The sequence below is a fragment of the Oncorhynchus masou genome, chromosome 13, assembly GCF_036934945.1.
Source record: "Oncorhynchus masou masou isolate Uvic2021 chromosome 13, UVic_Omas_1.1, whole genome shotgun sequence".
NCBI lineage: Eukaryota > Metazoa > Chordata > Actinopteri > Salmoniformes > Salmonidae > Oncorhynchus > Oncorhynchus masou.
In genome coordinates, this window is record NC_088224.1 from 43,628,021 (window position 1) to 43,651,741 (window position 23,721).

At 41.8% G+C, this 23,721-nt stretch overlaps 2 protein-coding genes across 3 annotated transcripts; one reads left to right on the forward strand and one right to left on the reverse strand.

The window, feature by feature from the left end:
* Positions 1-4,589: 4,589 nt before the first annotated feature.
* On the reverse strand, positions 4,590-6,809 carry LOC135551447 (prostate stem cell antigen-like). The gene is made up of 3 exons (XM_064982660.1): positions 6,433-6,809; positions 6,020-6,139; positions 4,590-5,169 (listed from the first exon to the last, which is right to left on the reverse strand). Exons 1-3 carry the CDS (start codon positions 6,482-6,484, stop codon positions 4,958-4,960), a joined length of 384 nt encoding a protein of 127 aa, XP_064838732.1. The 5' UTR covers positions 6,485-6,809; the 3' UTR covers positions 4,590-4,957.
* A 1,605-nt stretch (positions 6,810-8,414) lies between these two features.
* On the forward strand, positions 8,415-16,047 carry LOC135552387 (putative hydrolase DDAH2). Of its 2 annotated transcripts, none has more exons than XM_064983965.1 (6): positions 8,415-8,688; positions 9,981-10,630; positions 10,867-11,055; positions 11,908-12,027; positions 14,662-14,805; positions 15,136-16,047. In XM_064983965.1, the coding sequence occupies exons 2-6, from the start codon at positions 10,346-10,348 to the stop codon at positions 15,250-15,252; spliced, it is 855 nt and encodes a 284-aa protein (XP_064840037.1). In that variant the 5' UTR covers positions 8,415-8,688; positions 9,981-10,345; the 3' UTR covers positions 15,253-16,047. The 2 variants fall into 2 exon arrangements, with proteins under 2 accessions (XP_064840037.1, XP_064840038.1); XM_064983966.1 differs by having other exon boundaries at positions 9,985-10,630.
* Positions 16,048-23,721: the final 7,674 nt, after the last annotated feature.

A 23,721-nucleotide genomic window follows, 5' to 3' on the forward strand; every position in this document is an offset into this window, starting at 1 on the left:
AGCAAAGGGTCTGGATACTTATGTAAATAAGGAATTTCTGTTGTTTTTGAAATATATTTGCAAACACTTTTAAAAACCTGTTTTCGCTTTCTCATTATGGGGTATTGTGTGGATTGAAAAAATATGTAATCCATTTTAGAATAAGGCTGTAACGTAACAAAATGTGGAAAAAGTGAAAGGGTCTGAATACTTTCCGAAAGCAGTGTACATCATTCTTGAATAGGATTAGGCCTACACGATGAGATGATACATGTATTGTGAACTGCACTCCTAGAAACCAGATTACAGTTTAACAGTTACATTTAAGGTCATGCTGTTCATTGAAATAATTTACCAGTTTCTCTTAGTTATTTATTCCTGGAAAAGGGATTGGGGTTGGGCAGGAAATCTTGGTAAATCTTGGTAACCCGTTTCCCTCTATTCAACCCTAGCCTATATTGTCTATTTTTAGTTGAACGCTGGGTTGAATTGAAAGAATAGCTGTTAATGACTTCACAAATACTATATAGGCCTAGTATCATTGATGATATTTGACTTTGAAAAGTTAGTTACATTTAATTTGCTCTGATAAACTACCCTTTGGAATGACTTCAATTTTATGTATTTATTTATTTTACCTTTATTTAACTAGGCAAGTCAGTTAAGATCAAATTCTTATTTTCAATGACGGCCTAGGAACAATGGGTTAACCGTCTTGCAGTGAATCTATTTAGTTATGAGATCTCTCAATAATCTCTCTTAAAATAGCACATTGGTAGTAGTCAGTGACAAATATCAGATTCCAAGTCACAGTACACTGACAAATTACATTGAAACAACGTTGATTCAACCAGTGTGTGCCCAATGGGGAGTCTGTAGTTTAAAATCATTAATAAAATCCATTATTATTTTTACATGACTGAATCCTTTATGTTATTGGTGTTATTTGGTTTCCAATGGACCAACTTGTACCAGACAATTGTCTATAGTCCTGCTGTCATGGCCAATGTTCCTGAGCCCTAAGATCGCTACGCATCAGCTCCCCAGGGACTGCCGCATTTAAATATCAGCCCACAGAGAGAAGCATGAGATTGAACTTCACTCAACTTTCTAAAGCATTGGTCACCAACTGGTCGATCGCAATCGATTGGTCGACCTCCCAGGCATTTCTAGTCGATCGCCAAACATTTCTGTAAAAAAACAACAACGATAAAGCCTTGTGTTCCTATTTTATTGTATTCGTCTCGGGCTGTTGATGGTAGGTGCACCCAATTCAGCTGCTCTGCGCGCCGGAATGCGAACTGTTGCCATTTTTAAGCGTTTCATGTGTTTGAAGCTACAAACTCTGCCTTCCCGGCGGCCCCAGAGAGCAAATCAAGTGCACACTTTGTTTACCGCTCGCCAATCGGATGGCTCAGATTACAGTGTCCGCAGTTAACGGAGCAGGCATACAATAAAGATATAGCAAATTTGATACTGTGAGATTTCAAACCATTTAAAACCATGACTAGAGAGAGACAGACTGTCTTTTGGGGTATTTTTGAATATCAATTAATATTTCACGTTCTCTGTTTATAGGAGTAACAACATGAATTTGTGCGTGAGGCAGAAATAATGCGTTGCGACTCGAGTTTCGCCATCAAGTGGAGGGAGACTGTCCGTTTTTGGTCAGTGTCAGTTGAAGAAAGGGTGAGCGGCGTGATATTGAGAGGCGGACCCTGTCAGCTGCTCTCTCCCTGCGTTGAGACTGACCATCAGATGCAGGCACCGTCAGCCCAGTAAAATAAAGAGAAAAAGCGAATTATTTAAAAGTATGCTCACTCAGTTATGCCTCACAAGCAATACAGCAACGGATCTATTACTGGAGTAATCAAATAGCCTACCTCAAATTTTAAAATATAATTTTTAAAAATGGCCCGAACAACAATGGGCAAAGCCAATATGCAGTGATGATGTATTGATCCTATAGCTTACTGCACACACATCATTGCTACGGTACTGTTTTTAATTGGTTAATGTTACATAGGTTTACGTTTTTTAAGTCATACAAAAAACAAATCAGAGTGGTAGATCTCTGCTTGCATTTTGACTCAAAGTGATCTTGACTCAGAAAAAGTTGGTGACCACTGTTCGAGAGTTATTCCTGTTAACACTATCAACGTTTCCCTTTACTGTGACAATTATGATCGAATAAATACAATATTAGCCACTTTCAATGCAACATACTCAAACAAAACGAACTACAGTATCCAATAGATTTTGTTGTAGGCAGAATACATCGAAATAGGAGTATATTGCATTGACACGAACTTCTCAGCCCCTACTCTACACAGACCCGTGCGGCATAAACTATCAGAGCTGGTGTAGACCTAATATGCAAATAGACCATTGCCATTCACTTTGAACTAGAATGTGTTTACAGAATGAGCGGTCGTGAGATTTGCTTGTTTTGAGATCAAAGCGAGTGCTGCATGTAGCAACGTGTGCACATTTTGTTCATATCCTTTGCTAGTTAGTGAGACATTATTTGCCCAGTTATAGATCATCTGTAGTCAGCAAAAGGAGATTGATTACTTCCTGCAAGAGCGCAAAACGTGTACATTTCTAGAAGTCTTTGAAAAGCGAGTCATTTAGAGCTTTTTTGTCTTAAAGGGGCAGTGTTGTATTTTGAGACAGGCTTGAATAAACTACGTAGCAAATAGGCAGATGGTAGCGTAATGTGTCTGATTCTCTGTAATAATGGTATGAGAATAATAATGCATTTTATTCTGTAAAGTGGTTTCTTGCATCAAACAACACAGCAGCATTTTCAGAAGCACAAGTGGATGAACAGGTTGCATGTTTTGTTTTTTTCAAAAGTCTCATGGAATGTATACATTTGTTGCTACTGTAGGATTGATGATATAACAGCTATTTTCGTGTTAAACCTTTATGGGATACATTGTTTTTGGTGGTAGGATACTGGTAGCCCACATGACCAATATTAAAACTGGAACTTAAAGCCGGTACAGACTCGGTGTTTGCAGGAAAATATTTGAGGGAACATTGCTCATGACTATTTTTCAAAAGGGACCAAGTCTTCATTTCAATGCAGCTTGTTGGATTCTAGTATTTTCATTTACTGAAGCTTGTAACAACTATGACCTTTTATTGTAAAATTAGATTAGATTTAGATTAGATTAGTTTCAACTTTATTGTCATTGAACAAGTACAACGAATTGCAGTTGGCATCTGACCAGAAGTGCAAATAAAAGAGTGCAAAGAATGTACAAGTGAAACATTTAAGTACAACGTATGTCATTAAGTCGGATGTATAAATGTGCAACGAAGGCAAATTGAAAGTGCAAGGAGGCATGCAACTGAAATGTAGTGAGAGCAGCAATGAGGTTACAGAGGTAGACATGTTCATGTACAACTGAAATATGTCCTTAATCAGATGTCAGCAATGTCAGAGTCCAGTAGTACGGTGAAGAGTGCAAAGAGAGTAGTGCAACAAGGTCCCTGAGAGGTAGTACTAAGATGTGGACGGGTGGATATGGCTAGTGCCGTGCCACAGAGTTCATCAGGGCTACAGGAGCTGGAAAGAAACTGTTCTTGAGCCTGCTAGTGCGGTAGTGTAGAGACCTGCACCGCCTGCCTGATGGTAGGAGGGCAAACAGTTTGTGGCATGGATGTGAAGGGACCTGATGATGTCGCACACCCTACACAGACACCGCTTGTGCTGGAGGTCTACGACAGCAGGGAGCTGGGCACCAGTGATGTGCTGGGCGGTTTTCACCACCCGTTGCAGGGCCTTCCGGTCAGCCACGGAGCATCCGCCAAACCACACCGTGGCACAGTTAGTCAGAATGCTCTCAACCGTGCAGCGGTAAAAGTTCACCAGGATCTTGGGAGACAGGTGGGACTTCTTCAGCCTCCTCAAAAAGTACAGGCGCTGCTGTGCCTTTTTGACCAGGGTTGAGGTGTTGAGGGTCCAGGAGAGGTCCTCGGAGATGTAGACACCTAGGAATTTGAAGCTGGGCACACGCTCCACCTCAGTGCCATCAATGAGAACTGGGGCTTGGCTGCAGCTTTTAGACTTCCTGTAATCCACAATGAGCTCCTTGGTTTTCTTTGCATTGAGGGCCAGGTTGTTGTCAGCGCACCATGCAGCCAGGTGCTTGACCTTCCTGTAGGCTGACTCATCATTGTCACTGATCAGGCCTACCACCGTGGTGTCTTGAGGATGGTGTTGGAACCGTGTGCAGGAACGCAGTCCTATTCTTCTTTAATGTTATCTTTCCTCCTACTCAAACGCATCGTCATTTGAAAACATATTTGAAATGTTTTTTTACATTTTCTTCCTACTTTTAATGTATTCTTTCTTCAACATATTCCCTCCCTTATCTTCACCTTCCATTTCAATCAATGGCAGTTGCATTTAATCTAGATCACATTGTGGACATTGAATCAATGACATTTCATTAGATCTCTACAGAGGATGTCAATCAACTTAGTATGAGACTGACATTTCTTTTTAACTTCTTTTGTATGTTTCAATCACCCTGAAAAGACACAGTCATTTCTTAATTCACATAAAGAGATCGACATTAAAAACACAATTATTTTGTTTTGTTTGTCTGTTTATTAATTGCTGCCAGTCATTTTCCAACAAGGTAATGTTAAATATAGCACAGTTGAAAAGTCTAAACATTAGAAAGCTAACCCTTATTTAAACAAAGGTTCTTCACAAAGTACCATTTTCATCAACATTATGTTTTGTCTCTAGTTACGTTGTCATTAAAATAGTGTGATATATGTGTGTGTGTGTCTATTGTCTGTAAGCAGCTCATGTAAACGAGGCACTGTCAGTTTGTCACACTGTGTATGTCTATACTAAGATTGTTTTGGTTAGTGGGATTCACGCCATGACATATATAGGTTGTGCATGTTATTGTACGATTGTGCATTTGCATATAACATGCAATAAATCAGTATATCAGCCCGGTATGAGAGAGAGAATAGGCAGGATGCACAGTGCACCTCCCCTCCAGATGGGGGCAGCATGGGCCATAGCCCCGTTGCACAGGTCAGTGTCACAGCAGTTGTTGTGGTAGGTGAAGTTCAGGCCTGCAGTATGTTTCTCCCCAGACAGACCACATTGGGAGGGAATGGCACAGCTCTTCTCATACAGGACCAGACGCAGGGAGCCTGCAGATGGGAGAGAAGGGTAATACCAATAGTACTCAAAACACAGAATGAGTTTAGCACTACTAATAGTCAGTTAACCCAGACTTGGAGTTGGATCCATACAGTACAGTATACTTTATTTCACTTCAGTGCGTGTAGGCCTATTTGTCAGTGCACTGACTGAAATAGAGGCAAAAGGAGATGACAGTGTAAATGCTAGACTGACAGGCATTGTGACGTACTACTGTCGTTCTAAGAGGCTAAAACAATTGGCCCACCAGGAGTCAGCGGATAGGCCACACCAGCTCGGCATTTAGAAAGGTGTTAAACACAATACATTCAACCACTGCAAATTACTGACCTCCATTGAGTTATGTTACAAAAACTCTTTAACAAGAAAGACATTGTCTGTGTTTTCAGAGCATTCCCTTTCCTCTTATCCTCCTCATATCCTCAGAGGCACACAAAATCCTGTATCCCACCCACTGAGCGCACGGGCTATTTTTTTTTAGATCATTTCCTGGCATCACAGGAATTAGGGAGCTAACGAGAGATAGTGGTGACAGTTGACATTTTTAGCTAGTCTTTTGAATACCTAGTAGAAAGGCAAGTCTAGGCAGGCATAGTGGACCATAAAATATCTCCCACACTTAACTCTTCAACTTCAGTTGACACAACACAATTGCAGTGCCACTCAAGTTTGTTATTCAATCCAACGCACAATCACGGAACATAGGCTTCATTGTATTTGTCATTAACACAATATGTCATGCCACCTCCACCAGAAACCCAATACTGTCCCCAATGCCCACACACGCACATGCATGCAAGAATGTATATACACACACAAACACCCACAGTCTGCACTCACCTCGCGTCCCCACTGCAGTGCTAGCTAGGCAGCGCTGTCCAGCAGGACACTCCTGGGGGAACTTGAGGCAGTCCATGGGAGAGATGGCAGGAAACACACATGTGTAACAACACAGAGGTGCTAAGAAGGAAGGGGACCAACATACATTAAGATTATGTATCAATTATAAGATATACATCATACTAATGGGGGTATAACACTAACATTGTACTTAAGGTGGAGGGAAAAAAGACAACTCAGCACTAGAGGTATTGCTTTTCTCCTGAACTTTTTGGCTGACTGGCTAATGTGTCATTATCTCCTGCTATCGCGATATGGGTCGAATCTAAAAAGACAATTTTCCTTGTTAAACAAAAATACTTTGTCATATTGAATTGAGTATTCCTAGGCATGATCCTCCTTTTCTTACATACCTGCCAGAGGAAGACAGCACAAGAAAAGAAGAAACAGTTGTGGATGAGACATCGCAGAAGTCCTAGAAGTTGATCCTTTGGCACTTTGGAAGATATTACAAACTCTTCTGTTGTTTTGGTCAACGCCCCTGCCTAATATCTTCAGCCTCGCTCTACTCCCAAATTGAATTTCCCTTTCCTTCCTTCCAAGCCAGTATCAAATCCATCCAACTCTCAGTCTTTCTCTCCCAGTCAACTACATTTATTTTCCTACTGTGATATATCCCACTCTGATAACGTAATAAGTGACCAGATGTCAGTTGTAATTGTCCTCAAATGGTCAGTTGTAAATTCCCTCAATCTACCTCCCCATGTCTGGTCCTCTTTATTTCTGACCAACCAGACACATTGGGAGTCAATGTCTCCACCCAAAACTCTCCTAATAGAATTTGGATGGTAACCGTGTGGTGTGCTAACACACGCTCCCAGTATAATTAGTCAAAATCTGTCTAAAAGGGGGATTTACAGAGGTCCTTCCTTTAAGAAAACAACTAAATGTGGTGGTGATTTATATTGTACTGAATCAAAAATAGCAAGGGAAGTTATACATCATGTCCCTAATGAAGTCTACACCCACAGATGTGGATACAGAAGGCACAGTAAAAAGAGTGGAGGGGATGCACTGTATGTGAAACCTACAATATAACATTATGCATTTTACACAAGAGTATTTCTTGCTGAGAAGCTTTTGCATTCAATTTATGCATGAGATAATAAAGAGACAGACAGACAGACAGACAGACAGACAGACAGACAGACAGACAGACAGACAGACAGACAGACAGACAGACAGACAGGGAATGACTAAGAAAGAAAAAGAGTAACTAAGAGACAGACAGACAGACTGAGAGAGGAAGTAACTGCATTATCCATAACTCCCTAATGAGTGCCGTGAGGTGAGCAGGGAGGATAGTCAAGTGACAGGAGTCTTGTGATAGGGGCGGGCTAAGGCCGGATAAATTGTTTACCAGTCATTAAACACACCATGTACAGCCAGCCTTCCTGAAACCCACTCCACTGTGGATAAATATTAGATAGGCTAGGGTCATGTTCATTAAGCACAAAATGTGAGCAAACAGTGTGAAACAGGGAGGCACTACATGAACTTGTCCAATAAGAACTGCTTGTTTTTTAGTTTTCCTTTGGAAAATGCTTTGCTATCGGAAGGGAGGTTACAGGGTTGAACTAGTTGGCTCATGCTAGTGCTGATGCGTAGAATACTGATCCTCCTCCACTGTATTTCAACGGGACGTTTTGTGAGGCCTGGAGATGGGCTGACAGATGGTGTCCTTCCTTAATCCTGTCTATGTCCTATGTGTGTGTGTATATCTCTATTGCTCTCTGTCTTTGTGTGTGTCTCTCTCTCTCTTGTCATCAAATTATCATTTTCTTCTGACTCCCAATCAAGTCTGCAGTTGACTGTTTTGACCGTTTTGATTTCAGTAACATATGTCAGTCGCTAGCCGAACATTGCACTGTCCTGTCTGCAGGTCACAGTCCATCTGTCACTAGCGGGTCTGTTTGAGTGTTTACCATTTAACCAGAGATGATTATCTCAAATTTGAGACAGAGTCATGTTTATCAATCTGAGGCCGAACCTCGGGAAGTGTGATAAACCACTAGCATTGATAATAAATTATCTCCAAGACAAATATACATGTTGACAGACTATGTTGTGAAACTCCATCATATCTTTCTCTTGGACCCACTGCGCGGTTAAGTAAATGACCAATATTGCAGAAAAAAAACAGGATTATTTTTCGCAGACAAAGACTAGACTCCAAGAAGACACACAGGCACAAATACACAAAATTTAATAGTCAATCGTATTGCGTCTATAAAAAAGCTCCGAAAGGATGCGAAGTAATAATGTGACTATATACAATTTAACATTGCGAATTGATAGAACTGTTGACGTTCATCTGTAGAATGGGCGGATACAAAATTGGCGAGGGAGCGGGGGTGTGGCACACTTGGAAACAATGAATCAGGGAGAAAATATGAATCCGGTGCAATAATCTCTCCGAAAACCATTTAAAATCAATCTGTGTTCTGCATTGAACGAGTTTACGTTACAGCAACATTTCAACTGGTTTTGGCAACATTTTACGAGAAGATTAGCTGTCAAATTTACTTTCTTAAAGTGACAGAAGTCCGAATCAGTTGCGAGTTGAACTCTGGTTGCTGAATTCTATTCGAGCAGCACTTTCATACAAGGTAAGAAGCAAATCTATCGTGATTAATATCCTACTTTTCTCCTTGAGCGGAGGGAATTAGGACTGTTGGGGGAGGGGAAGTGGGGGATGAAGGGGTGAACAGGGCGCCGGGTAAAACGGGTAAAGGGAATATAGAAGAGAAGATAATAACGGGATAGGTTTGGAAATTGAAAGGAAACAAACCGAGAAAATAGGCATACGATTAAAAACATGGCGGAATAACTGAATTTGATTAACCTCTGTAAAAGTAATAATAAAGTAGATATAAAGTCTTAACATTGCACTGGGCGTGATGAGCTCTTGCAGCCAACAATGTTAGATGCTTTTCGAAGAACTTGTTTGGCTACTCTGCAGATGGCTGGCACGGGATGATAAAAAGGCATAACAAAATGAAATACATTTGAGAAATAATCTAGTTGTATTCATTTGATTGAGGTTTAGGTAGATCACATTCCTAAAAATCAATATTGAGACATCACTTTTAGTTTGTTATTGTCTGATAATTACTCAAATTCTGCCGTGAATGGCTATTTTCTATTAATTATCCAGAATACCATAAATGTAGGTAGCATCTGAACATATAGGCGCAATCCTGCAACACTTGTTGCGTCAAAATGTTAAGAGGGGTCAACCTGAAATTGCTCAACATTCTGGTTTAGTAAACTCGTGTGCCGAGCAGGGAGAGCGAGCAGTCGTTTAAGCAAATAAAATATTGACGCTGGGATTCACAACCGGATGAAAATAAAGCAGCGAGTGTCTCTAAACTGTAGCCAACGAGCTGATTGATTTGCCATTGCAAGACCATTGTAGAATGTTGAGCTCAAAATAATCTGCCCTTGAACAATGCAGCTCTTGTCAGCATTCTCCAGTCCACTCTGTTATCTGTATTAATTCTGGTTCAACTTGACATAAGAATAGTGTCTCTATGAAATAATAAGTTAAAGTAACATTACAAATTATTGAATAATTATTATTTAGTTGGACTAAATCAAGTATTCAATGGCAAGTGGTGGACACTGAACACTTGAGATTATGCTGTTTTTTTTCATGCCAACTGTCCAATGCCAGCAGCACCACAAAACAGACCATTGTCTTTCTGAGGAAAATATCTTACGTTCCAGACAGAATGGGTAGCCTACTATATGTCCTACAGTTGAAGAGAGTGAAATGCGTGCAGTAGAGCAGACACAAGTGATCACAGGAACTTTCATCTAATGAGTCACTGAGCATGTACTAACGTGCTTTATCCTTCTCATCAAAAGTCCGAAATAATTTCTCCCTCCTTTCTTTCAGACAGCAATCAGACTGAAACTCATATTTACCTCCCTGGAACTTCGCAGTTGGTATTGGAGTGGCTAATCACTGAAGTGGAAGAACAGGGATGAAGACATTCTCCTGTGTTTTCCTGCCTGGATGACAGACTCCCCATAGAGCTGCTGATTCGCTCTATCACATCCCTTTAGTGTCCAGCTGGTCTTGCCATCACACCTCACAGCTTCTCAAACAGTTGGGAACACACTCTGACAACAATTGTCACCCACTCATCTAGTGGCAAACACACTTCTGTTCTGCCTTGTAGTGGCAGAACACCAATACTAGCCCAAAGCCAGGGTACTCTCACGCCTTCACACACACCCTCTCTTTCTCACGCACACATCATGGCGAGCGTGTTGCCGTACGGTTGCTTCACTCACGCAGTGGTGCGGGGCATCCCAGAGACCTTTGGGAAGGTCGATAATGAGGAAACCACGACGGACTTGGCCAAGGCACAGCGTCAGTTTGGGGTTCTGACGGGGGCGCTGAGACAGAAGGTGGGGCTGCAGCTCATAGAGATCCCTGCAGACCCGGAGCTACCAGAGAGTTGGAGGATAGAGGATGTAGCTGTGATACAGGGAGACACGGCACTCATCACCAGGCCATTCAAACAGCAGAGACGCAGAGAGGTAAACACTGACCACAACAACTGAGAAAAAGACTTCTCTGCATCGCTGATTTTTTTTTAACCTAAATTAACGAGATTTGTGTGTGTTGTGAATCATTCCATTAAACGTTCTGTCTCAACTATTAATTTATATTCTTATTTATGTTTTAATGATAGATTAATGTTGCAGTAGAGTCAGTTTGACCTCTCCTCTCTTTCTTTCTCTCCCTCCCTGTCCCTTTCTCCTCTCTTCCTCAGGCTGAAGCGGTGAGGAGGGTGATGTCGGAGCTGAACCTGACAGTGGTGGAGTTGGGGGCAGAGGAGGGAGGCTCCGTAGGGGCCACGCTGGAGGGCAGCGATGTGCTCTTCACTGGCAGGGAGTTCTTTGTGGGCATCTCCTCCCACACCAACCACAGAGGAGCTGAGGTTCTGGCTGACACTTTCAGAGTGAGTATAGCTTGATTCCTTTCTCCAACCTCTTGCGAGGACAAGATCCAAAGACTCTCCAACCTTCTCCTCCAATGTGTTCTGAGGAGGCAAGCAAAGAGGACATAAAGAATCTAGGAAAGCCTAATGGGACAGAGCCCATGTGTTGCAGCAGAGATGAGCAGGTGGCCATTGTTCTATTGTATTATGAGATTCATGTCTCAAAGACAAATGATGGAAGAGCAAGCTATGTCCCATTGGTCAGGGATGGTGGTGATCATACCAGGAAGCCCCTTGTGATTTGACATGGTCCACAGTAGCGCCATTAGTATTGATGGCTTCCTCTTGCTAAGTGCATTTGTGGCAGTTATGTGCATGTATATCTGTCCACGTGTGAGTCAACTTGTGTGAGGGTAGAAAGTAATGGATGGGAAAGTATGAATGTACAAAGAAAATGCATACTTCTTCATTCTCTACCATGCTCCTGTAAACTAGACAAAATTAGATTTTCACAGTCAGGTCTGTTTATTTTAATGGACTTATAACAGTAGTCAATACCATAACCTGTTGGATTTTGATATTCAATATCACTCCGGGTGGGGCATGCAAACTACACCGTTGTGTTTGGGGCGTTGTTTGTTTGCCGTCTGTCTGCTTTCCTGGTGTTGCTTTGCATGCAATATTTACAGAGTATTATCTAATCTATCTAATGAATTACTTGATTTGATGTCCAAGTACACAATCCTGTTAAAAAGTAATTCAAAGATAAATCTTTTTCTTTGGGTCCCTGTGTGCACAATAAGAATAATATTTTAGAATCTACAACATTTTATAGGCCACTTAATGTTCTAACCATCTCTGTCCTCGTTGTAGGACTTCACTGTGTCCACGGTGCCAGTGTGTGTGGGAACTCGTCTAAAGAACATCTGCTCTATGGGAGGTCCTGATACTATCATCATCAGCAACAGTGATGGGGCCAAGAAGACCCTCCGGGTGAGTGTGACCGAGAGAAAGATGGTGAACTAATATACAGTATCTCTCTATCCATGTACTGTTGAAGTCGGGAGTTTACATACACTTAGGTCGAAGTCATTAACTCGTTTTTCAACCACTCCACACATTTCTTGTTAACAATCTATAGTTTTTGCAAGTTGGTTAGGACATCTACTTTGTGCATGATGACACAAGTAATTTTTCCAACAATTTGTTTACAGACAGATTATTTCACTTATAATTCACTGTATCACAATTCCAGTGGGTCAGAAGTTTACATACACTAACAGGCTGACTACACCGCTCACGTTGCAAAAATACATTTAGAAATCTATATTATTAAATTATTGCGCCAATGAGCGTCTGCGTTACCAAGGTTAAAATAGAAGTCAGTTCTATTTGTGACGCTGATCGCGCGCTGCAAGTCTTTCCTCTCCTCATTGGTTTATAGAAGCAGGTACCCACGTGCCATCTACTCAATGTATATACCCACGTGGGTGACTGAAAGACGAAATAGGTCAGTGGCGGTAATGCACCTAATTTAGAAAGTTGCCAATCACAATATAAAGTCAAGAGAAGAAAAGGCCAAGAAGGAGGAGAGATGACTAGAAACGATTCGGTTGACCGTTTTATGTGTGGATTAATTGGTGGAGTACAGGACCTTGTGCAATTCCGGTAAAATAACAACTCAATGTTTATGTCCCAGGACAAATTAGCTAGCAACAGCAAGCTAGCTAAATAGGACAAATTAGTTAGCAAGTGCAAGCTAGCTAGCTAAATTGCCATAAATGTTTAATGCTTTTCAACCTGTCCCCAAATTAATGTAATTGGTTCAGAGTTTGTTTTGATATTTTAACCTGCGTGTCGTGATCGTGTTTGGAGTGGGGGGACAAAATAAATGTATGAACGATGGTGCATGCGCGCAGCCAGTTTGGGTTCCATGTAAGTTGACTGTGCCTTTAAACAGCTTGAAAATGTTCAGAAAATTACATCATGGCTTTAGAAGCTTCTGATAGGCTAATTGACATCATCTGAGTCAATTGGAGGTGTACCTGTGGATGTATTTCAAGGTCTACCTTCGAACTCAGTGCCTCTTTGCTTGACATCATGGGAAAATCAAAAGAAATCAGCAAAAGACCTTAGGGAGAAAAAAAATTGTAGACCTCCAAGTCTGGTTCATTGTTGAGAGCAATTTCCAAACGCCTGAAGGTACCACGTTCGTCTGTACAAACAATAGTATGCAAATATGAAACCATGGGACCATGCAGCCGTCATACCGCTCAGGAAGGAGACTCGTTCTGTCTCCTAGAGATGAATGTACTTTGGTGCGAAAAGTGTGAATCAATCCCTGAACAACCGCAAATGACCCCGTGAAGATGCTGGAGGAAACGGGTACAAAAGTATCTATATCCACAGTAAAACGAGTCCTATATCGACACAACCTGAAAGGCCACTCCGCAAGGAAGAAGCCAGTCCTCCAAAACCGCCATAAAAAAAGCCAGACTACGGTTTGCAACTTTTTGGAGGAATGTCCTCTGGTCTGATGTTTGGCCATACTGACCATCGTTATGTTTGGAGGATAAGGGGGAGGCTTGCCAGCCAAAGAACCCCATCCCAACCATGAAGCACAGGGGTGGCAGCATCTTGTGGGGGTGCTTTGCTGCAGGAGGGACTGGTGCACTTCACAAAATAGATGGCATCATGAGAAAAGTATGTGAATATATTGAAGCAGCATCTCAAGACATCAGTCAGGAAGTTAAAGCTTGGTTGAAAAGGGGTCTTCCAAATGGATAATGACCCCAAGCATACTTGCAAAGTTGTGGCAAAATGGCTTAAGGACAACAAAGTCAAGGTATTGGAGTGGCCACCACAATGCCCTGACCTCAATCCTATAGAAAAGTTGTGGGCAGAGCTGAAAAAGCGTGTGTGAACAAGGAGGCCTTACAAACCTGACTCCGTTACACCAGCTCTGTCAGGAGGAATGGGCCAAAATTCACCCAACTTATTGTGGGAAGCTTGTGGAAGGCTACCCAAAATGTTTGACCCATGTTAAACAATTTAAAGGCAATGCTACTAAATACTAATTGAGTGTATGTAAACCTCTGGCCTACTGGGAATGTGATGAAAGAAATAAAAGCTGAAATAAATCATCCTTTACTATTATTCTGACATTTAACATTCTTAAAAGAAAGTGGTGATCTTAACTGACCTGAGACAGGCAATGTTTACTAGGATTAAATGTCATGAATTGTGAAAAACGGATTATAAATGTAGTTGGCTAAGGTGTATGTAAATTTCTAACTTCAACTGTACATTCTGCTTGCAACAAACTGCCATTCAGACATGCAAAGTGATCGACTGAAAATTCTCCAGCCCAGTATTTATGTCTCTGCTCAGATGAAAATGTAAATGATAAAGCAAGCTTTGTTGGGCTGTTTTTAAAATGTCATTGTGTTGTTTAGAGCCCTATTTGCTTACATTACCCAAGTGTATGTGATCCATTTGGTCCCCATCCAGAGATGATTGGATCTTGCCCAGTTCAGCTTCTCCCTGTGTGGGCTACTCAAATGTGAACAGACCCTGGCCGCTGCTGTTATGCTAATTCTGTTAGCACTGCCTCTGTGTTTTGTGTAGATGATGGAGCAGCTGACTGATCACCACTACGAAGTGCTCACGGTCCCGGAGGGCGCAGCAGCTAACTGTGTCTATGTCAGGGGCCCCTCCAAAATGGACTTCCTGCTTCACCCGCCCACTGAGGAGTGTCCTGACAGTGTCCCTGTGAGTGAACAGCTGTCTTTAGGTTACTTTACTAAGCTATACTTTTTTATATCCACCGTATTGGGTCTTTGGCATATAAGAGAAACAATTTTATTTTCAATACAAAATCCCTCTCGACTCAATCCCAAATGTGCCATGATATAGGCATGAATTTTCCACCCTGCTGCAATACACCATGAAATAATCTCATGAAGTGCACAGTAGAACAAGGACCGTAAGATGAACAGTAGGCTAAACACAAAAGCTTGTCAGCCAGCTGTCAAGGACATCGGCTTCTCCCCATAAACGTGGATGTAATAAAACGGTATTCTCTCCACCCCTACCCCACAGGCCTTCCAGAAGCTGACCGACTACACCCTCCTCCCTACAGCGTGCAGCGAGGCCTCCAAGCTCGGAGGCCATCTGTCTTCATTCTGCCTACTTATCAATAGGAAGCCATACTTCTGAATTCTCCCATAGTAAACACATAGACCTTCATTGGCTATAGGAAAATACAAATGTGAACATAAAGAAAATGGCCAACTGTTGGGCCAGGGGCTAAAGGGAAAAGTCTAAACTGTATCCTTGGGACATCGCAACTCTGACCACCCCATTTGAAGTTGACATTTTAAAACTGTTACGGTAAGGGTTAAGGTTAAAGGTATGGTTAAGGTTAGGTAAGTTGTATGGTTTAGGGTTACGTTTAGGGTAGGTAGGGATGTCTCAAGCATCCCGGATAGCACTAACTGGGGCTAAAGAGGGTTCCCCTTCTGTGGAAAGAGTGCAGTGTGGCTTGAGGATCTTTAATAGGCTCTAGATTTGAAATGTAGGTGTACTGTATATGGGCCCGGCTCTACAGAGATGCTCTCTGGAGACAAAAGCATAGCCAAATCAGTTTTATGTCCCTATATTATAAAACAAGACTTGCTGCCATTATCCAAAATGTCTGATCCATCCTCAGAACCACACTCTCTGCGCTCAGAGTAAGTAGGCTGTTACGTTGCGGCCATAGAAATATAATCCATAGAAGGGACTTGCCACCGCTAACCATGTCAATTTGACTGGTAAACACATGGGTACACTCACAGTGGCTGCCAGTCCTGACTTAAATGGGCACATCCGTTGTATAGATTCTATGGATTCTGTCTGGTTGTATAGGCCTTTTGCAAATTTCAGGGCAGGTGGGGCAGAGCACTTTTTTTTGTTGCCTGTTTTGCATGTTATCAAAATGTATTGAGTTAATAAAGCTGCATACAAACATGGTCTCTTTTTTGCTTTCTTGAGTAAGGCAGGCTGAAACACATACATTTTGGACCTCTCAGTACTTTCTGTGTTGTAGGGACAGCCTGTGGAAAATACAGAGTGTAGGGGTTGGTAATTTTCTAGTTGTGCTGTGATTGGTTCAGTGTTCTGTCACTCATGGGGACAGTACGGCACCACAACATCTACAGGGAGAGCTAGAAAGTTCAAGCCCTCTTGGGTGCTGCCATAGATTTACATTAGAAGTGCCCATTAGTAGGCTCAAGGTCATTGGCCACAGATAAAACGTGATTTGACAATTTTATCTACCATAGCTTTGATTGGACTGATCCTGTCAACATCATACTTTCAATCTTGGCTAGCAAGTTAGACAAGCAGTCATCAATCTACTGGCAAATCCTTTTTAATCCTTGAAAAGGATGAAGAGAAATTATAGATAAAACGTATCGGTGCTCATCGGCCATTGGACATAAACATTACACAAGTTTGAAATCGAAAATTCAACATTGAGTGGTTTGGAAGGAATCCGTAGCTAAACGCAAAGCGTTGCAAAGCAATCACTATTTTGCTTCCCCTGCCTGCTATTCGGATGAGAGGGTGTGTGGTCTGGGTTTAAGGGTCTCCTTACCAACCTTAAAAGGAGACATTCACACGCAACACCAAGGGCCAAAAAAGGTAGAATACATTGGCTATGCTGTCAATCCAGCATGACTTCTGCTGCGTTCAAGGAAACTTGGAAATCTTAGACTTTGAGTTCAAGACAACTGTGTGAAAAAAAAAATACAAGGTCGAATCATGACGCCAGTGATCTTCAGGTCAGAGCTCTAGAAAGAGGCCCGAGTTCCTGACTTGGAAGCCAGGGAGATAAGAAAGTAATTAATTCTACAATTTGGTTTATGTGTGTGTATAGATATCAAAGTAATATATTAATAATAGTGATTAGTTAGATCTAAGTATGGTGATTGTGTCTAAGGTCAGAGAACTCTCATTTGTTTCTGTAAAATAGAACATGACTGTCCTCCATTAATTGTAAGTCAACTAACTTGTTTGATTTTTTTTGTGACCAATATTACATATTGTTCACAAAAAAAGAAACTTTTACATTGCCGCGTAGTGTACCAATAACATGGTCTGACGGTGATGTGGACATACTCGGTATACATATCCCGAAATAAATAAATGATCTCAGTCCAATACATTTGAATAGAAAGTTAGCAAAAATAGATAAGATCTTACTACCATGGAAAGGAAAACTCCTGTCAATTTGTGGAAAAATCACCATGATTAACTCTTTAGTCAAATCCCAGTTTACCTATTTGCTTATGGTCTTGCCTACACAAGCCAGACAAAATTAAAAGGGCCTATTTATATAATGAATATGAATTCGGAGGGCAGAAATGATTAAATATTAAAACAGACCAAACATTTGTTGGAAAAATGACTTGTGTCATGCACAAAGTAGAAGTTCTAACCGACTTGCCAAAACTATAGTTTGTTAACAAGACATTTGTGGAGTGGTTGATAAACAAGTTTTAATAACTCCAACCTTAGTGTATGTAAACTTCCGACTTCAACTGTATATTTCCTCCTAATATTGTAGAATCAGTGTTTTCTGTCTTTTCATTGGCCTGGGCTTCTGGTTGCGTTCACGAGGCCATGTTTATCTCAGTTTGTCATTGTCAGAGTAGCCACTCAACTCAGGAAATTCTGTGGTATCAAAAAAGGATTCTACTAATGTCTCCAGTCATGTAGGTGAAATGACAGAATTGCATCAAATGAATTAATGAAAGGCACAATTTTGGGGGGGATCCTGTGTGCAAATCCTATAAATGCCTCTGCTATTATGCAAATGAAATGTTATACATGCAATGCTTTATCACAAAGGGGATTTTAAATGCATGTTTGTTTGATTAGAACACACGTGAAATCTGTTAAAATTGAGATTTAGTGGGTCTGTGTTTTGAAAGCAGACTTGAAAGCTAACGTGACCCCTGTATATCATTAAAAAATTGCCCCCTTGCCGACTTAAAATGTCCCCACTTGTCATTTTATATTCTTTGTCATACTCTCCAGGACATAAATCACCGATCTGAAGACTAAATTGTATACTTTTACCAATGTGCTGGTTGAGATCTGATGGCCAAATTAATCAGCCAGGGAGAGTATGAGTTCAAAAGTCTCTTTCAACTATTTCCATCGTTATACTTGCATTGTTTGTAATTCTTGTGGATTAACCGAGGCCCAAATTGAAAAATCCTATGGGCTGAAACACTGACAGTTGTCCATAATGGCTCAAACGCATAATTCAAAGTTGTAGACTATTGCAGAACACTTCCCGACCATGATATACACGACATGACCAAAAGAATGTGGACAGCAGCTCGTTGAACATCTCATTCCAAAATAAGGGGCATTAATATGGAGTTGGTCCCCTTTTGCTGCCCGAACAGCCTCCACTTTTCTGGGAAGTTTTTCCACTAGATGGTGGAACATTGCTTTTGGGGACTTGCTTCCATTCATCAACAAGAGCATCAGTGATGTCAGGCACTGATGTTGGGCTATTAGACCTGGCTCGCAGTCGGCGTTCCAATTCATACCAAAGGTGTTCGATGGGGTCGAGGTCAGGGCTCTGCAGGCCAGTCAAGTTTTTCCACACCGATCTCATCAAACCATTTATGTATAGACCTCGCTTTGTTCACAGGGGCATTGTCATGCTGAAACAGGAAAGGGGATTCCCCAAACTGTTGCCACAAAGATAGAAGCACAGAATCGTCTAGGATGTCATTGTATGTTGTAGCGTTATGATTTCACTGCACTGAAACGAGGGGTCAAGCCCGAACAATATAAACAGCCCCAGGCCATTATTCCTCCTCTACCAAACTTTACAGTTGGCACTATGCATTGGAGCAGGTACAGTTCTCCTGGCCAAACCCAGATTCGTCTGTCGGACTGCCTGATGGTGAAGCATGATTCATCACTCCAGAGAACGTGTTTCCACTGCTCCAGAGTCCAATGGTGGCGAGCTTTACACCACTCCAGCATATGCTTGATATTGTGCATGGTGATCTTAGGCTTGTGTGTGGCTGCTCTGCCATGGAAACCCATTTCATGAAGGTCCTGACGAGCAGTTAGTGTGCTGACCTTGCTTCCAGAGGCAGTTTGGAACTCATTAGTATTTGTATTTATTAGGGATCCCAAGGCCAAGGCAGCAGCTACTCTTCCTGGGGTGCAAACACGTCAAGGCACGTACATTACATATAAAACCAAATACACTGTTCAAAAAAATAAAGGGAACACTAAAATAACACATCCTCGATCTGAATGAATGAAATATTCTAATTAACTACTTTTTTCTTTACATAGTTGAATGTGCTGACAACAAAATCACACAAAAATTATCAATGGAAATCAAATTTATCAACCCATGGAGGTCTGGATTTGGAGTCACACTCAAAATTAAAGTGGAAAACCACACTACAGGCTGATCCAACTTTGATGTAATGTCCTTAAAACACGTCAAAATGAGGCTCAGTACTGTGTGTGGCCTCCACGTGCCTGTATGACCTCCCTACAACGCCTGGGCATGCTCCTGATGAGGTGACGGATGGTCTCCTGAAGGATCTCCTCCCAGACCTGGACTAAAGCATCCGCCAACTCCTGGGCAGTCTGTGGTGCAACGTGGCGTTGGTGGATGGAGCGAGACATGATGTCCCAGATGTGCTCAATTGGATTCAGGTCTGGGGAACGGGCGGGCCAGTCCATGGCATCAATGCCTTCCTCTTGCAGGAACTGCTGACACACTCCAGCCACATGAGGTCTAGCATTGTCTTGCATTAGGAGGAGCCCAGGGCCAACCGCACCAGCATATGGTCTCACAAGGGGTCTGAGGATCTCATCTCGGTACCTAATGGCAGTCAGGCAGCAGGAACGTTTTCCACGGCGTCTCCAGACTCTGTCACGTCTGTCACATGTGCTCAGTGTGAACCTGCTTTCATCTGTGAAGAGCACAGGGCGCCAGTGACGAATTTGCCAATCTTGGTGTTCTCTGGCAAATGCCAAACGTCCTGCACGGTGTTGGGCTGTAAGCACAACCCCCACCTGTGGACGTCGGGCCCTCATACCACCCTCATGGAGTCTGTTTCTGACCGTTTGAGCAGACACATGCACATTTGTGGCCTGCTGGAGGTCATTTTGCAGGGCTCTGGCAGTGCTCCTCCTGCTCCTCCTTGCACAAAGGCAGAGGTAGCGGTCCTGCTGCTGGGTTGTTGCCCTCCTACAGCCTCCTCCACGTCTCTTGATGTACTGGACCTGTCTCCTGGTAGCGCCTCCATGCTCTGGACACTACGCTGACAGACACAGCAAACCTTCTTGCCACAGCTCGCATTGATGTGCCATCCTGGATGAGCTGCACTACCCGAGCCACTTGTGTGGGTTGTAGACTCCATCTCATGCTACCACTGGAGTGAAAGCACCTCCAGCATTCAAAAGTGACCAAAACATCAGCCGGGAAGCATAGGAACTGAGAAGTGGTCTGTGGTCTCCACCTGCAGAACCACTCCTTTATTGGGAGTGTCTTGCAAATTGCCTATAATTTCCACCTGTTGTCTATTCCATTTGCACAACAGCATGTGAAATTTATTGTCAATCAGTGTTGCTTCCTAAGTGGACAGTTTGATTTCACAGAAGTGTGATTGACTTGGAGTTACATTGTGTTGTTTAAGTGTTCCCTTTATTTTCTTGAGCAGTGTATAAAACAGTACATCATATAACATTACACCACTACATATCAACAATACAAAATGTATAATACCACCATACAACAAAATATACAATGTATGTGTGTGTAGAGTGTGTGTGCTAGTGCTTCTTTGTGTGTGTGTCTGTACCTTTGTGTGCGTCTCTTCACAGTCCCTGATGTTCCATAAGGTGTACATTTGCCTAATTCTTTTATCTGATTCTACTGCTTGTATCAGTTACTTGATGTGGAATAGAGTTCCATGTAGTCATGGCTCAATGTAGTACTGTGCACCTCCCATAGTCTGTTCTGGACTTGGGGACTGTGAAGAGACCTCTGGTGTGTGCTAGTAGTTTAAACAGACAGCTCTGTACATTCAGCTTGTCAACACTTCTTACAAAAACAATTATTGTTGAAGTGCATCTTTCTTCTACTGTGAGCTATGAGAGATTGACATGCATATATATTATTAATGTTAGCTCTACGTGTACATTAAAGGGCCAATCGTGCTGCCCTGTTCTGGGCAAGTTGTAATTATCCCACATCACTCTTTGTGGCACCTGACCACATTACTGAACAGGTGCGACAAAACTATGGCCTGTAGGACCTGTCTTGTTGATAGTGTTGCTAAGGCAGAACAGCGCTTTACTATGGACATGACTTCTCCCAGTCTTAGCTACTGTTGTATCAATGTGTTGGCCATGACAGTTTACAATACATGGTTACTCCAAGTAGTTTAGTCATATCAACTTGCTTAATTTCCACATTATTGATTACAAGATTTAGTTGAGGTTTAGGGTTTAGTGAATGATTTGTCCCAAATACAATGCTTTTAATATTAACTTATTCCTTGCCACCCATTCTGAAACTAACTGCAGCTCTTTGTTAAGTGTAGCAGTCATTTCAGTCACTGCAGTAGCTGGCGTGTGTAGTGTTGAGTCCTCCGCATACATAGACACACTTACTCAAAGCCAGTGGCATGCTGTTTGTAAAGATTTAAAAATGTAAGGGGCCTAAACAGCTGCCCTGGGGAATTCCTGATTCTACCTGGATTATGTTGGAGAGGCTTCCATTAAAGAACACCCTCTGTTAGACAGGTAACTCTTGATCCACAATATAGCAGGGGTGTAAAAGCCATAATACATACGTTTTTTCCAGCAGTAGACTATGATTGATGATGTCAAAAGCCAAACCGAAGTCTAACAAAAAATATTTTTATCATCAATTTCTCTTAACCAATCATCAGTCATTTGTGTAAGTGCTGTGCTTGTTGAATGTCCTTCCCTATAAGCATGCTGAAAGTCCATTGTCAATTGGTTTCCTGTAAAATAGCATTGTATCTGGTCAAACAACATTTTTTGCAAAAGTTTTCTAAGGGTTGGTAACAGGCTGATTGGTCAGTTATTTGAGCCAGTAATGGGGGCTTTACTATTCTTGGGTAGCGGAATGAATTTTGCTTCCCTCCAGGCCTGAAGGCACACACTTTCTAGTATTTTTTAAATTGAAGATATGGCAAATAGGAGTGGATATATCGTCCGCTATTATCCTCAGTAATGTTCCATCCAGGTTGTCAAACCCCAGTGAATTGTCATTGTTGATAGACAACAATAATCCTTTCACTTCTTCCACACTTACTTCATGGAATTCAAAAATACTGTGCTTTTCTTTCATAATTTGGTCAGATATACTTGGATGTGCAGTGTCAGTGTTTGTTGCTGGCATGTCATGCCTAAGTTTGCTAATCTTGCCAATGAAAAATCATTCAAGTGGTTGGCAATATCAGTGGGTTTTGTGATGAATGGGCCATCTGATTTACTGAATGATGGAGCAGAGTTAGCCTTTTCTCATTTATTTTTGTTTTATATTACATTTTTATTTAGTCTAGTCACATGATCTCAATTTGCGGTACGTTTGCTAATCGGTTGTACTACCAGACTTCTTTGCCATTCCTTTTGCAGCATCCCTCTGAAACATACAATTTTTCAATTCCTCATCAATCCAAGGGTATTTAACAGTTTTTACATGAGTGCATGAAGTAACTGGAATAAGCAATTTCATGTGTCAAGTGCAGCGTTTGGTTGCTCCTCGTTACACACCACAGACCAGCAAATATTCTTTACATAAACAGAAGAATCACTACAAAACTTATTGTATGACCTCTTATACACTATATTAGGCCCAGCCTTTGGAACTGAGGTTTTCCTAGATATGGCTACTATATTGTGATCACTACATCCTATAGATTTGGCTACTGCTTTAAAGCACATTTCTGCAGCCTTAGTAAAGATCTGATCAATAGATGTTGATGATTTAATTCCTGCGCTGTTTGTAAGTACCCTCTTAGGTTGACTGATAACCTGAACCAGGTTGCAGGCACTAGGTGCAGTTTGATGTTTTTTCTTGAGTGGGCAGCTTGATGAAAGCCAGTCAATATTTAAATCACCCAGAAAGTATACCTCTCTGTTGCAAGAGAAAGTATGTGAACCCTTCGGAATTACCTGGATTTCACAACTCTAAAAGCCTTGATGTTCATCAGTCCACAGTAAGACAGATTGTCTATAAATGGAGAAGGTTCAGCACTGTTGCTACACTCCCTAGGAGTGGCCGTCCTGCAAAGATGACTGCAAGAGCACAGGGCAGAATGCTGAATGCGGTTAAGACGAATCCTAGTGTCAGCTAAAGACTTACAGAAATCTCTTGAACATGCTAACATATCTGTTGGCGAGTCTACAATACGTATAACACTAAACAAGAATGGTGTTCATGGGAGGACACCACGGAAGAAGCCACTGCTGTCCAAAAAAAACATTGCTGCACGCTTGAAGTTTGCAAAAATGCACCTGGATGTTCCACAGCTCTACTGGCAAAATATTCTGTGGACAGATGAAACTACAGTTGAGTTGTTTGGAAGGAACACAACACTATGTGTGGAGAACAAAAGG

What these genes read in the sequence shown, in the direction of transcription:
- LOC135551447 (XM_064982660.1), bottom strand. Translation starts at nt 6,484, where the DNA reads ATGTCTCATCCACAACTGTTTCTTCTTTTCTTGTGCTGTCTTCCTCTG. An exon ending in GTGCTGTCTTCCTCTGGCAG is followed by an intron (nt 6,140 to 6,432) that starts GTATGTAAGAAA and finishes CTTCCTTCTTAG; the next exon opens with CACCTCTGTGTTGTTACACA. An exon ending in CACTGCAGTGGGGACGCGAG is followed by an intron (nt 5,170 to 6,019) that starts GTGAGTGCAGAC and finishes TCCCATCTGCAG; the next exon opens with GCTCCCTGCGTCTGGTCCTG.
- LOC135552387 (XM_064983965.1), top strand. Translation starts at nt 10,346, where the DNA reads ATGGCGAGCGTGTTGCCGTACGGTTGCTTCACTCACGCAGTGGTGCGG. An exon ending in TTCTGGCTGACACTTTCAGA is followed by an intron (nt 11,056 to 11,907) that starts GTGAGTATAGCT and finishes TCCTCGTTGTAG; the next exon opens with GACTTCACTGTGTCCACGGT. An exon ending in GGGCCAAGAAGACCCTCCGG is followed by an intron (nt 12,028 to 14,661) that starts GTGAGTGTGACC and finishes TGTTTTGTGTAG; the next exon opens with ATGATGGAGCAGCTGACTGA.